Source organism: Capricornis sumatraensis, chromosome 3 (genome assembly GCF_032405125.1).
Source record: "Capricornis sumatraensis isolate serow.1 chromosome 3, serow.2, whole genome shotgun sequence".
Taxonomy (NCBI): Eukaryota; Metazoa; Chordata; class Mammalia; order Artiodactyla; family Bovidae; genus Capricornis; species Capricornis sumatraensis.
This window is the reverse complement of record NC_091071.1, coordinates 4,505,105-4,522,515: the sequence shown is the minus strand read 5'-3', so window position 1 is coordinate 4,522,515 and position 17,411 is coordinate 4,505,105. Positions and strand designations below refer to the sequence as shown.

At 44.6% G+C, this 17,411-nt stretch overlaps 1 protein-coding gene across 2 annotated transcripts in view; it reads left to right on the top strand.

The window, feature by feature from the left end:
- The first annotated feature begins 271 nt into the window (after positions 1–271).
- BAIAP2L1 (BAR/IMD domain containing adaptor protein 2 like 1) overlaps positions 272–17,411 on the top strand; it is a 76,530-nt gene continuing 59,390 nt past the window's right edge. For both annotated transcript variants that reach the window (XM_068968091.1, XM_068968092.1), the window contains exon 1: positions 272–368. In XM_068968091.1, coding sequence (XP_068824192.1) covers positions 318–368 — 51 coding nt within the window. In that variant the 5' untranslated portion in view covers positions 272–317. The remainder of the gene's footprint in view (positions 369–17,411) is intronic.

Below are 17,411 nucleotides of genomic sequence, written 5' to 3'. Positions count from 1 at the left end.
CCGGCCGCCCCGCCTCGCGGCCGCCCCGCCCACCCTGCACGCCTCAGGTGGGGCCGCGGGGCCCGCCCTGCCCGCTCGGCCGAGTCTGGCCGAGTGAGTCTCCTCAGTTCCTCGCCGGCGGCCGCGGCGGTAGCGCTTCGAGTTTTGACGTTTTGGCCGCCGGGTCGCTCGACTTGCACTTCCCGGCCGACGGCTGTGGAGGCAGCCGACGCTTGAGGGCCCCTCAGCCGCGCCCCGGCGCTCACAGCCGCCCAGGGTCGGGCGGCCACGAGGCCCGGCCGCGTCCTCCCCCGTTCGCCCGCCCGGCGGCTGCAGCCATGTCCCGGGGGCCGGAGGAGGTGAACCGGCTCACCGAGAGCACCTACCGGGTAAGCGGGCCCGCGACCCTGGGGGCGCCCGGGTTCGAGGGCGGGAGATGCGGGGACTGGGGAGTGGGGGGCCCGGGGTTCCGGGGGCGAAGAGGCTGGGACAGTGGGGGCGTCGGGGTTTGAGGGCGGAAGACTGGGGCTCCAGGGCTCGAGGCTGGGGGTGCGGGGAGAGGTCCGGAGCCCTGGGGAGCCGGGGTTCGGGGTTCGAGGCCGGGGACGCGGGGAGCCCCGCCGGCGGCCGGCAGTCCTCGCCCGGGGGAACGGTCGGGATCCTTTACCTTCGAGGTGAGGAGGGGACTAGACGCGGGAATGTCCTCCCCTCCCCCTCCTTTCTTTACCCGGTCCCCTCCTCTCCCTCCCGGCGCAGGAGACGCCCGGCAAATTACACATTTCACACCCGAACGTCTTCGGGGCGGGAGGGTCCTGTGTCGCCCTCGGGGCGCGTCCTCCCCCAATCTTCCCCTTGGGATCGGTGGCCTCGCCGGCGCGGCTGCGGCGCCTGAGTTCTCGGAGAGCCGAGCTTGAGTTTCCTCCGAGAATGTAAGGGGGAAACTCCCAGGTAATCAGCCAGCGCCAGGTGAGCGGGGCTCGGCCCTGGCGCCTGCGGGGGCGCCCACGGCCCCAGGACTTCACTGGGAAGGTTTGAGACTCGCTCCCCCCGAGACCCCACCTCACGTAGCTTTACGTTCAATTTGGCTTTCAGATATCGACTATTTGGGGGAGGTTAATGGGAGTCTAAGAACGTCCGAGGTTTGAATAAAGTTGGCCCAACCTTAAGCAATGCGTTGATGGTCATTTTCTTAACTTGCACTTATTATGAGAGAATGTTTCCAGAAACATAGATTTAGGATTAGTGGCCAGTTTAGTAAGTTTAAGTACGTATAAATGAATTCCAGTTTGAAATAAGATATGTTTAATCATCTGCTATTAATAGAACACAAAACAACTTTTGTTTTAATTCGGCTTAGGCTCATGGAACCCAAGTTCTCCAAATGCATTTGTAGCCATTTTTAAGACCCACAGTTGGGTCATTTGTATAGATTACTTTTTTTTTTTTTTAATCTTAAATTTAGTTTCTAGATTTACAATTGAATTTGCAAGTGAATTCCTGAAATCAGAGTTTATTGACTTTTGTTGGGTAAGAATAAAAGCATGAAAATAGGTTCATAATCCTTTGTTCAAAAGACTGGTTCCCTTTGTCTGAATACACAAATCCTGTCACATGTGGGCTATACTGCATTCACACTAAACACAGTAGATACAGTTGTCATAGCATTCTCAGTAAGCTCAGTAAGTAACTGTGACCAAAATCTGGTCCTTATTCATGTTTCCTTAGAAGAGGGCAGGTTTTAGAAATCCCAGAAATTTGAATGTTAAGGTTTTACCTTTCTGTTGAGATTGTTTAGATGATCCTGAAGATGGTGGGGGTAGGAATATATGAGCTGTTGACTGTGTTAATATCACGTTGTTACTCTTCAACTTGGGAGTTGTGGCTACTCTGATGACTGTCAATTAAGGACAGTAAAACTACGTTATTGAGGAATGGAGATCATTGCTAATTTGAGTAGAATTGCACACACACACACCCCAGCCCTGGTGCCTCCAAGAACAGGCTGCTATATCTTTCCAATCTGAGATGAGATATGACTCAGGCATCTAATCCTAAAGTCACTCTTCTCTGCTTTTTCCCCCAGTTCTTCACTGTCACTTTCAGTGGTGACTCAGCAGAGGGGCTGTGCTCAAGTGAATTACAATCCCACAGATATCAATTTTGCATTACCCAAAGAACTGAGGCAGGAGGAAAAAGGTGTGGATTTCATAGTTTGGGTTATGTGTGTTTATCGACACTGTTGTTTAGTCGCTAAGTTTTGTTCAACTCTTTGTGACCCCATGGACTGTAGCCCACAGGCTCCTCTGTCCATAGGATTCCCCAGGCAAGAATACTGAAATGGGTTGCCATTTCCTTCTCCATAAAACACTGGAAATCATTTTCGTATTTTGAAAGGCTGTGATACCCTGACGATCAGAGACCTGTACCTTTGCTTTCCATTCCCAGGTGTCGTAAAACATACTAAAAGCTCACAGATGTTTATTGACTGACTTTAATCACCATTTCCTCGTTAATGTTTTAGGGTCAGGTTTAGGTTGGGATGGTGGGATAATAATTTACAGCCCCAGACAGCAAGTTTATATATAATCTATAAAGTGAATGCCACTAGCTCATGCTTTGACTATGATAGAAATGCACAGTGAAATTTCACAGATCTGATTGAAAGCCCAGCATCTTTTCACCACCTCCTCTTCAGGTTCTTCCTCCCCCAACCCCCTCAAAACCAAACCTGAAAACAATTCAAGTTTGATACGGTAAGAGTCTCCCAGCAGTGTGGATGAACCTGGAAAAGAGATCTCCTTGATGTTACCTAGCAAGTCAGAATGTTTTACTAATAGAAATGCAGCCTAACCAGATGCATTTACAAAAGCCGCCTGCAAATGAGATCTTATGACTCATATGGGTTTTGATTTTTTTAATACTCAAATTTCTCTACCTTCGAAATAAAGGAATAAATTCTTTAGAGAAAAAGGGGGATTATGAAGTAGTGTGATCCTCTCTATGCAGTATCAAATATCTTTAAATATTTATTTAAACATTTGCTGAGTTTTTTTCAATGTGTACTTAGACAAATGGTTACCAGAGAGCCATACTAAATCCCAGGAGGATGTGTGTTTTACGACTTTACGAGCAAATGGCATGATAGTAGGCCCCAAAATGTCAGGTAGTGTCACTGTTGCTAATTAGAATTAAGCCAAAGATCCCTCCCCACACTTCAGCCTATACGACACCCATAATTTCCCTCAGCAGTTTGCTTGTGATTTTGCATGGGTTTTCTGTTGAGTGCATGCTTTAGTGGTACAAGGAAGAAGTAAAGTTAAAAAAAAAAACCAACCCTTAATTAAAAGTAACCACACACACAGAGAAGTAACCACAACCTTGCTGGAAGTTAGACCTGTTGGTCTGAGGAAGTTAAGGAGGGCTGGATGTGATGTCACCCCTGCATTAATCTTGCTGAAGCAGCAGTGATGGGGGAAGGGACACAGAGGTCTTTGTTTAAATGTCACCTCCTCCGAGTGCCACTCAGACAGCTTTAAAATTGAAGACAACCCCATCCGTCTCCCAGCGGCCCCCACACTCACACCTGTAGTGCTCACTACCTTAGCATATATTGTTGTTCAGTTGCTAAGCCTTGTCTGACTCTTTTGTGACCCCATGGATCGTAGGCCACCAGGCTCCTCTGTCCACGGGATTTCCCAGGCAAGAATCCTAGAGTGGGTAGCCATTTCCTTCTCCAGGTCATCTTCCTGACCCAGGGATCAAACCTGAGTCTCCGGCATTGGCAGACAGATTCTTTCCCACTGAGCCCCCAGGGAAACCCTTAGCATATAATATATATTTATTTATCATGTATGTTTATCTCTACTCCAGCTTAAATGTGAGCTCCCAATGGAAAGAAGCTTTGTTTGTCTCTGAGCACCTAGCACACAGTTCCTGGCACCTAACAGGTGTACATATTTGATGATGAAATGAGCCTTTAGTTAATTTAGTAAGCTCCTGTCCTGTGCCAGGCTCCCCTCTCCCTCCCTTGACACTTCATAGAGCATTTGTTTCATTCTAGTTACACATCAGCCCTCAAGGTGGGCCTGTTTATTTACTGTTGAGAAAGTGAGGCCCAAAGTCTGAGATATCAGTGCCCACAGGCCAGTTCCCCTGCCAGCCTCCATCCCCATTCCTTGGTGTAGGAATTTAGTTTGTGGTAGCCAGCAAACGCGCAAACCAATTACATTTTCATACTTTGGTGCCTAAGGTGTCACCCAAAGTTTGTTATTGTTAACTGATCATCATCAGCATGTTGTGAACAAACCTTCAAGTTAGAAAATGAGAGACTTTCATTCTTTCACTGGGTAAAGCAAGCAGTCTACACCTGTGTGCTCAGTTTTGCTTGTGTAATGGTGGTTTATTTTCTTAGCTTGGGTTTAAGTGGGGATGTTTCAGTGAAAGTCCTGCTTGGTTGGCTTCCAGTGTGGCCTGTGGCATATAGGTCTAGGCTTTGAAGCTGGTGGCTCAGACAGTAAAGAATCTGCCTTCAATTCAGGAGACCCAGGTTCAATCCCTGGGTCGGAAAGATCCCCTGGAGAAGGAAATAGCTACCCACTCCAGTATTCTTGCCTGGAGAAGTTGGACACAACTGAGCAACTAACACTTTCACTTTTTTTTTGGGGGGGCGGGGAGCTTTTGGTCGATGTTTATGTTTATTGCTGTTGCTTGTTGGCTACTTGATATTTTCATCTGTTCCCATAACACTGCTTTCTTCAGGTATGCTGAAGATAAAATAGCATCTGCAGAAGCTCAGACAATTTGGGCTCCATGATGACTAAAAAAGGGAATTGTAAGAATCAGGTGCCAGGTAGCAGAAAGGGTTGCCAGGTATCAAATATTAAACTGCACAGCCCAGTGTTATAACATCTTGTCTGTAAACACAAAGCCAAATAATGAGTGTCTTTTCCTGTCATAACATCTTTTCTTGATTGGAAAGAGGTTTTAGAACTATGATAACATTACTATGAGGACAGAGCAGCATCCTTTATTAACAAGGCTGGGGCCACTCAAACTTGTGACACCATTCACAAGTTCCAGGTTGCCTCTGACTTTGCATGTGTGACATTATTCCAGGCTCAGGCGTTAATTCCTACCCTGCACTTCTGTCGTAATGAACTGCAGGGAGACCTGCAGGGGAAACTGATGAGTGTGCAGTTGAAACCGTGTGGATTGTTTTTCCCTCAGAATTCCACACAGCTATTTATTCTGCAGTTCAATGTAAAACTCATTATAGAAGCAACACAAATATTTGTTGAACTTACCTGTTAACATTTGCAAATACATTTTTATTCCTAAAACTTTTATTTTTACTGAAATACAGTTAAAGATTTACAGTGTGTTAATTTCTACTGTATAGCAGTGATTCAGTTATATGTATATGTACATTCTTTTTTAAGATCCTTTTCCATTATGGTTCACAGGATATTGAACATAGTCCCCTATGCTATACAGTAGGACCTTGTTGTTTAGTAGGACCTAAAACTTTTTATTGAACTTTAATCTACATACTGAAAGGTTTGCTTAGGCCTTTAGAGCTCACTAAATTGTCACAAATTGAACCCACATGTGTAACCAGCACCCAGATCAAGAAGTAGACCGTGACCAGGCCCGGAAGCCCCTCTCTCGCCCCCTTCCAGGCACTGTACCCGCTCCAGGATAGCTACTCTCCTAACTTATAGCAGCACAGGCTAGTTTGGCTTATCTTGTCTGCCTCATTTCACTCAATATGGTTTTTGGATCCATCCATCCATATCGCAGCAGTAGTTGCCATTAGTTTTTCTTTCACTGTGTAGTATTACAAGGTGTGACTGTATCACAGTCTGTTCTTTGAGGGGTGTTTGGATTGTTTTCAGACAACTCAAGGATATTATGAATAGTATGAGTCTGGTGGGCATAGGCCCTCATTTCTCTTGGGTGTCTACACAGAGGAGTGGAGTTCCCGGATTATCAGGTATTTAAATATTTATTCAGCTTTGGCAGAAACTGCTAAGCTGTCTGCCAAAGTGGTTGCATCCGTTTACATTCCCACCAGAAGTGTGTGAGAGTTCCAGTTGGTTGCTCTACAACCTCACCAACAGTTGATATTTTCCTTCCTTTTCATTTTGGTGGCTCTGATGGGTGTATGCCAAAGTTAAAAAAAAAATAAATTCAAGGTGAAACAGTTTGCCCCAGGCTTGTTGGTTGGAGGTCTGTAACCACAGCAGGAATGCCATCTCCCTGGGGGATTCGAAGACAGATTCAAAGACAGAATAGAGACATAGGGATCAGATGCCCGAGAGAGGCATCAGTGGTAGTGTTCAGTAGAATAAAAAATAAATTTCAGTTTATTGGACTCTCAGACTCTCATAGGTGAACACATCAAAAGGTTTTCTTGTGGGCTCAGGCCCGTGGCGCCGGCAGGATGGACAAGTGTTGCAGTCTTCATGCTGCCAGGAAGCTCCGTAGTCACTGACAAGACCAGAAGTGGTATCATAAACAGTACAAGAAAGCCCATTTGGGCACAGCCCTGAAGGCCAGCCCTTTTGGTGGCACTTCTCATGCCAAGGGAATTGTGCTCGAAAAAGTAGGAGTTGAAGCCAAGCAGCCAGATTCTTCCATCAGGAAGTGTGTCAGGGTTCAGCTAATCAAGAATGGCCAAAAAAAAAATCACTGCTTTTGTACCCAGTGATGGTTGCTTGAATTTTATTGAGGAAAATGATGAAGTTCTGATTGCTGGATTTGGTTGCAAATATCATGTGGGTGACATTTCTGGAGTCCTCTTTAACGTTGTCAAAGTAGCCAGCGTCTCACTTTTGCCTTTATACAAAGGCAAGAAGGAAAGACCAAGATCATAAATTTTGATGACGAAAGCACGGTAGTAATAAGTTCTCATATACCAAAAAAAAAAAGGTTTTTTTGTGTAAGAGGTTTAGGGGGCATAGATGAACCATAATTAAATGAACTAGACTGCTGGGGGTATAGAGTTATTTGAACTTTCTAGTTAATTGAGTATTAAGGAGAGTTATGCTCAGACGGTAAAGCGTCTGCTTGCAGTGCGGGAGACCCGGGTTCGATTCCTGGGTTGGGAAGATCCCTGGAGAAAGAAATGGCAATCCACTCCAGCACTCTTGCCTGGAAAATCCCCTGGACGGAGGAGCCTGATAGGCTACAGTCCATGGGGTTGCAAAGAGTCGGACACAACTGAGCGACTTCACTTTCACTTTCATGACCAACCTAGACAGCGCATTAAAAAGCAGAGACATTACTTTGCCAACAAAAGTCCGTCTAGTCAAGGCTATGGTTTTTTCAGTAGTCATGTATGGATGTGAGAGTTGGACTGTAAAGAAAGCTGAACACCAAAGAATTGATGCTTTTGAACTGTGGTGTTGGAGAAGACTCTTGAGAGTCCCTTGGACTGCAAGGAGATCCAACCAGTCCATCCTAAAGGAGATCAGTCCTGGGTGTTCATTGGAAGGACTGATGTTGAAGCTGAAACTCCAGTACTTTGGCCACCTCATGTGAAGAGCTTACTCATTTGAAAAGACCCTGATGTTGGGAAAGGTTGAGGGCAGGAGGAGAAGAGGATGACAGAGGATGAGATGGTTGGATGGCATCACCGACTCAATGGACATGGGTTTGGGTAAACTCTGGTAGTTGGTGATGGACAGGGAGGCCTCGTGCTGCAGTTCATGCGGTCGCAAAGAGTCGGACATGACTGAGTGATTGAACCGAACTGAACTTTTCCTTTCTGTGTGACTTTTCTTAAAAACATACTTTACTGTTACAGGCACAATAGACTAGTTTTTAAAAGCATTTCAGTGAGTTACAGTTAAATCAAGAGGTTTCAAGACTAGTACTTTTTTCTAAAGGAAATGTTATTTTTAATTTGGGTCTTCTCCACACTTAGATTTTTCATGCTTTAGAACAAGTCCCCCAGATTATACATCTCTGCATTTCCCACAGTTTCCCATGATTTATTTATTTGTGTGTGCTGGTTTTAATCTTAGAGGCTCTTGAAAACTGATATTTTTATATAGATATATATAGAAATAATATAGAAAATATAGGAAAAAACTATATTTTACTGAGACCAGAGAATTTCCAAAATTTCTGTGGATATTTACACTGAAAGTAAAAGTTACCCAGAATCCCGCACTACTAACTCGTACTGTCACTCTTTCAGATATTTTTCAGTGCATCTTTCCATGTCAGTCAGTATTGTGTGCTTCATCATTTGGAGGACTCTCCATTCTTCGTCAGAATTTATTCATCCACCCGCCTCTTTTTGGACGATAGGTCGTTGCCAGTACCTTGCTATTAAAGTACTGCTGTGAACACCATTGTAGGTGAAACTTACACAAATCTGGGATCTTTTCCTTAAGCTAAATCCCCTGCAGGAGTTCCGGGGGAGGGGTAGTCAACATATTTGCTATACATTGCAAAACACCCTCCAGGAAACACACCCCAGGCCATGCTGTAATCTGATTGTGTGAGAATGTACTTTTCCTGAACCTCAACCAATTAAGTAGATGTTTTAAAATGGCTTCCTTTATATATATATATATATATATATCATATATATAGATATGATATGTATATATCCCATAGAGAGTTTTTAAAAAAAATAGTAAAACATGTATAAAACCTATAACAGGGTAGTTTGTGGACACTGGCTGGGAAAACACCCGAGATTTCATGTCTGGCAGTCGGGTGTAATTTCCCCTATAAACTTTGTACTTGATATGTCTGCAGTAATTATGGCTCTGCAGCCCTTGAGGCCTGTATACTTTTGTTCTTACTTTCCTCAGCCTTGATTTTATCATTCTCTTTACGTTTTCCAGACATTGAGTCTGTCCTTCTGGTTTATCATTATTTTAAGGACTGTGTTCTGGTTATAACTCAAATCTTTGTGGATAAAGGTGAGACTTGTGGAAATGAGATGAAATGTTGCGGTTTCTCTGTCCTTCGAAAGTAAATGAAAAATATCACGAGACTATGTTCCCCATCCAGGGAGCAAACTTTTTTTTTTAAAAAAAAAAAAAAAAGCACCCCTTGAAGATGTAAGGGATTGCTCATAGCCTTCCAGAGCTATGTGTTGAGAAGGAACAGCTGGTGAGTGAGGGTGCCCTTGGGTTTGTTGCTTAAAATGGTTTTATTTGTGTGGTTCTTCGGAGGTTAAAAGCCCCTAAACAGTAGTAATTCCTTCACTAAAATACGAAAGGATAGCTGTGGTTAACTCTAGGTTAGAGGAAGAGGGGCTTTTATGTCTGTCTTACACTCTGCCTTCTGGAGTGTTTATATTTTATGTGAGTGGATTATGTTTATAATATTTAAGCTAAAAAAAACCCCCTAGAAGTTGATAAATCTACTCCATATTAATGGATAAAAAATTTTAAAAACTAACCTAAAATGTGTCACTTCCTCTGTTTTGCAAACTTTCTAAGGGTAAACCTAATTTTGAATTTTACCATTTTCTCTTAATTTTTCCTTATGGGGGGCACATGTTTAACTTTTAGTAACTATGAATGCAGCGGAAGAAAAATTCAACAACTAGAAAAATTCTAGTTCTTACATCTTTTCAAACTCTTATCCCTGATGTTGCAAGCAAGCAGCTGATCCCCTTCAAGGTGCAGCTGTATCCGTGAACAGTACAAACACAGGAAGAAGATGTGTGCCAGTAAGAAAGGTACAAAAGTGGGATTAACAACCTGCCAACGTTAGAAGAGATAGAAGTTCAGATGATAACATAGTGCCTGTAATAAACAGGTGAAAGACTGGGGCTGGAGGTCAGGACAGGTCTCAGCTAATGAGTCCAGCTACAAGCCACCCCTGGGTGCTTCCTTTCCATCTTCTGGACAGAGTGGCCCCTCCTGCGTTACAGGGAGGGAAGCCCCGGTCTGAGGGGAGAGGGGGACCAGAGACCACCCTGGCCACCTCTTGGATGCAGATGCCTGAGGCCTAAGCTAGCCAATCCCTTTCTGGCCACAGAAGTTCAAAGGATGGAAGAAAATCAGGAAAATCACAATGATAATTCTTTATATTTAAGTGCTACAATTAAAAAAACAATTAAAACTTTAATGGTTTTAATGGACCAAATGGTTTATTTTTTCCATGGCTTCATCTTACACTTGGAGTGCCAGACACAACCATGTCTGACGGTGCAGTCTATTTCTAAATGCACAGACACTTTAAACATACAAAATACTTGTTCTTACATGACATTCAGTCCCACTGTTGCGCCACTAAGACTGACAGCTTCTTCAGCAAGCCGACCCTTCCTTTGTTACCCCAGAGTCCTGTATGTACTCGATGATGTATTCCTCCGTTTGACCTTGCCTTCAGTTTTCACCCACCTCATATGATTGTTGTGTCGATTATATGGATACATGTTAGGATATATGTTAGGACAGTGTGTTAACTGCGAGCAGTAGTATTTTTTGTTTGCTAGCCCATAGCCGGAGAAGGCAATGGCACCCCACTGCCTGGAAAGTCCCATGGACAGAGGAGCCTGGTGGGCTACAGTCCATGGGGTTGCTAAGAGTTGGACACGACTGAGCAACTTCACTTTCACTTTTTGCTTTCATGCACTGGAGAAGAACCCACTCCAGTGTTCTTGCCTGGAGAATCCCTGCACAGAGTCGGACACGACTGAATCGACTTAGCAGCAGCAGCCCATAGCCACCCTACCTGAGTTGATTTTCATCTGTCTTGTTTACTGCTTATCCCCAGCATCTAGCAGAGTGACCAACATGTAAGTGGATAAAAGAATAGTACTAATGGCACAAATTTTTCTCTTGGTCAATGAGCTCTACACTCCTTGAGGATTTTTTGAAATCTCTCATCGTGCTGATGGCACAGTAAGAACTTAAAAATATTTGTTGGGTAAACAGAGAAGCTGTGTACTCATCACACAGTTGAAACGAAACCCTCACCTGCTCTGTGGTGGGTGGAACTGCAGTTGCACTGACAATCCCAGCTACCATGTTCTAAGCGACTGTTAGGGATGCGCCAGCTTCCCGCCTACATTCATTCCTTCAGCGGCTCTCTTCTTGTGCACCAGGCTGTGCCAAGCACAGAGGTCACCCATGGGAACCACCCTGGGGAAGAAACAGAGCCTGTGCTGCTCTGAGTTTATAGTTTATGACAGGACAGCAGTGCCCTTCCCTTGCGCCTCAGCCTGCGCAGGGTCATCAGTTCCGCCTCCTCTCGCCTTCTGCACTTGCAGTCCTGGAGGTGGCCTACTTTAACCAGTTCTGTTCTTCGGACTTGTTTACTTTGTCCTAGTGTTGGAAGAAAGGAGGAAAAGAGGGATGTATGAGCAAGTTAAGTTCAAGAGGAGTTCCTTAGGTAGTTTGTAAGCAGTCTTTGTAAAGTTGGCTGTATGGGAGGAGTAGGTGAGAAACAAAACAGCAAAAGTTTCAGAAGTTTTGATTCCCCTTACCAGCAACAGAACTATATTTAAAACAAGCAAGCTATTTTTACATTATTTTGAGTTTTTGAACTATATTTCTGATTGCAAGGGCTTGGATTTTAATGCAAAGCAGAATGACCCGTCTCATGGGCTCTGATTGAGGGACGTTTGTTAGAATTGTTCCAGGTATCATGTAAGAGTGGTGTTTGGAAAGAACTAATGAACTAAAAAAAGGAATATCACTGGATATTTGAAATCAGTAATTTACCGCTGACCATTGAACAACACGGGTTTGAATTTTCTCAGGTTCACTTATACTTGGATTTTTCGCAGTAGTAAAATCAGTAATGCTGTATTGATGGAATCTGTGGATATAGAGGGCCGACTGTGCTCACATTTTCAACCATGGAGAGAACGGGTGCCCCTAACTCTCTCATTGTTCAAGAGTCAACTGGACTTTGGTCTGGTAAAGTTCCTGTTGCTCGTTACATATCAATACCTGGGGACCTTCTAAACAAACACAACTTAGCACACAAGACATTCTTCCTGTAGTTTCATTGCTTTTAACTCCATGACACACCTTTTTAAATTAATAACTGGGCAGACATGAACACTTAACCAAATGGTCTAGCGCACCCTATAGCCTGCAAAGTATGTGTCTGTTGACAGCTATTTTAAACCTAGTAATTAATCAGTCACTGTTTCCTTAATAAATACCATCTATCTTGGTAAAGTCATATACTTATAAGTGGTATGCAAGTTATATTAAAGATATTTGCATTTCTTATTTTTACTATGTCAATCTAGATTGCCTGGGTATTTTTTTCATACCCATCTCCCTTAGACTCTGCATTTTCAAGGTCTAAGGGAGCTCTTCCTTCAATCACCTTTGGGTCCTGTATGTCGAGCGTAGGGCCAGGCTCACTGTATGTGGGTCATAAGGATTGAACAAGGCTATTGTTTCACAGGCCCAAACATGAGGACTTTACAAAGTTGTGTATGTGTTAAGTCGCTTCAGTTCTGTCCAGCTCTTTGTGACCCCATGGACTGTAGCCCAACGCTCCCCTATCCGTGGGGTTCTCCAGGCAAGAATACTGGCGTGTGTTGCCATTTCCTCCTCCAGGGGCTCTTTCCGTCCCAGGGATCAAACCCACATCTCTTATGTCTCCTGCTTTGGTAAGCAGGTTCATTACCACTAGCATCACTTGGAAAGCCCCTGAAAGTGTGTCAGTCGTTCAGCTATGTCCAGTCTTTGCCACTGCGTGGACTGTAGCCTGTCAGGCCCTCTGTCAGTAGGATTTCCCAGGCAAAGTGAAGTGACCCATAAGTCCACATTATCTAGTATCTGTCTGTCATTGCCATGATAAATTGATCTCCCCCCTGCCCCCCCCCCACATGAGTACCAGAAAAGAAGGCGATCTCCAGATTCTGACTGAAAGTTATGTAGTAGTTGTCCTGGCACTGTGGCTATAGGAAGGATTATTTCCCTTCCTTCAAATAAGAACATGGACCTCTAGGAACCAAGCAAAAATGGGTACTAGTATTATCATAGCTGGAATTTCAAGAAGTAATTCTTTTTTAACTTCTGACGCTCAGGTATTACTTCCTTTGAAGTTAAAGGTCCAAAAGTTGCTTAAATTCTGGTGCGGTGTCCCTGGATCCCCTTGCTGATAGAAGCCAGTATGGGCCAGGCATTGCTTCCACGTCTGATAACACTGGCAGTTGGCAAGCTGGGATTGCTTGCTCTCGGTGCTGCCCTGAAATTCATGCAGCTGTATGGAGTCACAGTACTGGCTGGACCTTGGACCCAGTATAATCATCTACACTTAAAACCACAAGGAAAAGTGGTTTCAGATGATTCCACTCACAGACAGATGTGAAACTTCTGTCTGGTAAAGTAAAATGAAACTTTATAGTGTTCAATAGGGTTCAGGCTGTTGGTTTTTTCTTTTTCAAATTATGTTACCAGAGGATCGTGAACACTGATTGCCTATAACATGATTCTCCCTCCACAATTTTCTTAAAAGAACAACCATTGAAACCGAGTGCAGTAGTTTACTGGGCGGGATAGCCCTGGGACATCATTTTCTTGACAGGTTTGATTTTGTCCAAAAGATTTGAACAGTTACAGAACACACTTCTTTCTCACCTCAGTGTATTGGGACCTTTTTATTCTGCTTAATTGTGCTTGGCTTCAGAGCAGTTTTGGTGGCCTCAATGAGTAGAGAAGGTGTTTTGTTACAGAACTCTGTGTCTTTAAACAATGAAATAAAAGAGCCTGGAGGTGGGACTGCTTCTAGGTAACGAACCTAAAAGAGGGAGCAGTACATACCTTTCTGGTTCAGATCACTCTGCTTCTCATCACTTGATTGGTTCTTAAGGAGCTTAGGACCTACCAGGTTCTCAGAACTCTCTTAGAATGTTCTAGGAGAGGCTAAGCCCAGAGAGCTGGCCCTGTGCTTTACTAACCACTGGCCCAGTGGCTTCTTGGGAAGAGGCCATGTGGTGGGGGCGGAGCCTGGGACCCTTGGCACCTCATGGCATCATTTCTAGCATGCCTTTTCCCCTCTGAATGAAGGACCGCTTGGCAGAAATAATTATAAGCCAAAGCCTGGTTATGGATGAAGAAAGGAAGGGAAAAAGGAAGGCAAAACAATGTTTAAGTCAAAGTTTCTGAAGCGGGGTTGTGGGGGCCCTCTCCTAGGAAACTGTCCTTCAAGAGGGACACAATACGGATGTTTTTTGCCTGGAGAAGCTTTGCCAACCTCCTTCCTCAATTGTAGCTGGAGAGACAACCGCTAATCCAGCAGGAGATTCATCTCCAAATGGCTGGGTTTTCTTTTTCTACTAATGGATCGGATTGATTGGCGGAAGTTGCTGCTAAAGCTACATGGGCTTAAGTGCTCTTCAGACCAGGAGCATCGTTCCGTCTGGTCCTGGACCAGTGTTCACAGAGGACAGTAGATGGCCTGCGTCTGAGCACATCCAACTTTTCAGTGGGCAGCAGGCTAGTCAGAAATCACAGCTCTGTAGCCTTGATGTCTTACAGTCTTCCCAGGTGTAAGGACAAAGTCTTCCCAGGTTGCTCAGTGGTAAAGAATGGCCTGCCGGTGTAGGAGACAAAGGAAATGTGAGTTCAATCCCTGGGTCAGGAAAGATCCTCTGGAGAAGGAAATGGCAACCCACTCCAGTATTCTTGCCTGAAAAATTCCATAGACAGAGAAGGCAAGTGGGCTACAGTCCACGGGCTCACAAAGAATCGGACAGAACTGAGTGATTAAGCGTGCACATAAACTCTGAGCAGCCTGGGATGTTGAGAAGAGGTGTCAAGGATTTTTGTTGTTACTGTCTGTTTTTTGTGTTTTTTTTTTTAAACATCTTTATTGCAGTGTAACTTATAAACTATAAAGTTAACTCATTTTAAATGTACAATTCAATAAATTTTTAGTAAATTTACAGAATTGTGCAGTTATTACCGCAAGCCAATTTACAACATTTCCGTCATCCCACAAAGGTCCTTTGTACCCATTTGCTGTCATTTCTCATTCTCAAGCCCAGCCCCGGGCAATCACTAATATATTTTCTTTGTCTTTTCTAGATATTTCATAGGAATGGAATCATACAAAAATAGGTAGTCTTTTGTGACCAGCTTCTTTCACTTTTGGATAATGGAGTTTATCCATGTTGTACTTTACTCACTTTTTATGGCATTTTTATGCCATTTATGGATGTATCATGTACTCTTGCCTAGAAAATCCCATGGACAGAGGAGCCTGGTAGGCTGCGGTCCATGGGGTCGCTAAGAGTCAGACACGACTGAGTCACTTCACTTTCTTTTTTCACTTTCATGCATTGGAGAAGGCAATGGCAGCCCACTCCAGCACTATTGCCTGGAGAATCCCAGGGAAAGCAGAGCCTGGTGGGCTGCCGTCTATGGGTTCGCACAGAGTTGGACATGACTGAAGCGACTTAGCAGCAGCATGTTTCTTCACCTGTTCACCAGTTAATGGACATTTGAATTGTTGCCAGCAAGATATTTTTTAAAGAACTATATTATCACCTAAATATTTTTAAAGTAATTTAAATGTCAACTTGGAGAAACGTAGAGTTGAGAAGCAAAATTCACAAGGAAAGAATGGCATTTATAGGCTTTGTAAGCCTGTTATGGGGCTTCCCTGGTGGCTCAGTGATAAAGAATCCACCTACCAATCAATGCAGGAGACATGGGTTCAATCCCTGGATTAGGAAGATCCCCTGGAGGAGGAAATGGCAACCCACTCAAGTATTCTTGCCTGGGAAGTCCCGTAGACAGAAGCCTGATGGACTCCAGTCAGATGAGACTTAGTGACTAAACAACAGCAAAGCTTGTTATGACTTAGTAGGTAAAGGGCAGAGTCTTGCAGCTTCCGTGAGCCTCAGGTTGAGTTAATGAAGCCACGAGCAGTGCATTCCCTCACTCTGGGGATCCTGGCTGTGGCTGATCGGCCCGCCTAGTTGTTGAGTCTGTGTGCCCATCAGATGAGCTGAAGGCACTGCATGCAGCTGGTTCATCCAGGAGCACGCACAGCTCTTCAGTTCAGTACATCATTCTAAAAGAATTCAAGAACTGCCACTGTGAGCACATTGGGCATTAGACGGCTCAAGCCTGCGCTTGGTGCTGGAAGTGCAGTGATCCTTGACCTTAATTCATTTCCTTAGTTTTTACTAGGGAGACAGAGTACACAGGTAGTATCCTGTGAGGTAGAGGAAAGCCTTTTGAGGAAAGAGAAGCAAGAAACAGACCTGGAAAGAGGAGGAGGAAGGTCGAGGAAGCATCTCTGAGACCGAGGTGGCCGGGTGTCCAGGAGAAAAGCCTGCAGGCCAGAGAGCAGGATCCTCGCGTTGGCCTGTTGAGAGCACAGCCCAGAGGCCACTATGTCTGGAGCACAGCGATGGGGGTGGGGAGGGGTGGCGGCAGCCCTCGACTGGGGGCTATAGCCGTGCTCTCGGTGCCTGGTCCTACCCTGTGGTGGAAAGGACAGAAGTCACTGTTGACTTTCCTCCTTGGTAGACTCGGGCTCTGTGTGTTCTCTATGCTTAGTCATGTCTGACCCTTTGCGACCCCATGGACTGTAGCCCTCCAGGCTCCTGTGTCCGTGGGGATTCTCCAGGCAAGAATACTAGAGTGGGTTGCCATTCCCTTCTCCAGGGGATCAAACCCAGGGATTCCAACCCAGGGATCAAACCCAGGGATCAAACCCAGGTCTCCCGCATTGCAGGTGGATTCTTTACCAGCTGAGCCACCAGGGAACTACCTTTATCTCTCTTGCCCTGCTTAGATAGTTCAGTCCTGGGTCCTTTTCTAATGCTGAAAAGGGAAACAGTTTATGGTGCTTAAACAGTACTCTTCACCTCTCAGGCAAAAAAGTGTGATAACACCAAGTGCTGGTGATCATGGCAACATAGTATGGTGGTTGTAGGAACACAGAGTGCTGCAGCCACTTTGGAGAAAGTGTTTGACAATATCAAACAAAACTGAAAAATCTATCATGTACTCTGTGCCCCAGCGATTCTGTTTCTCGGTAAATTCTTCCCTGTGTGCACAGACATGGACAGCTTCTTGCCAAACAGTTGGTATTAGCAGTAGCTTGTAAGCCCTCTAAATGTCACTTAGATGAGGAAGTCAAAAAATTGGCTTATGTGGTTGTGGGGGTCTGGAAAATCTGAAATTACAGGGTAAGCCAGCAGCTGGAAGTCCATGAGCAGAATGTCTTCTTCCTCAGGGAAACCTCAGTTTTATTCTTAAAGCCTTTCAATGGATTGAGTGAAGCCCACTCAGATTATGGAGGATAATCTCCTAAAGGCTACTGGTTGGTAACCACATCTTCAGAAGTCCTGCACAGCAACACCTAAATTAGTATTCAGTTGACTAACTAGGTACGGTAGCAGACACACAAAATTAGCCATCACAAAGGGATACAGAAAGAAGTTAAATAGGAATAAACTCAGTTAACACATATCA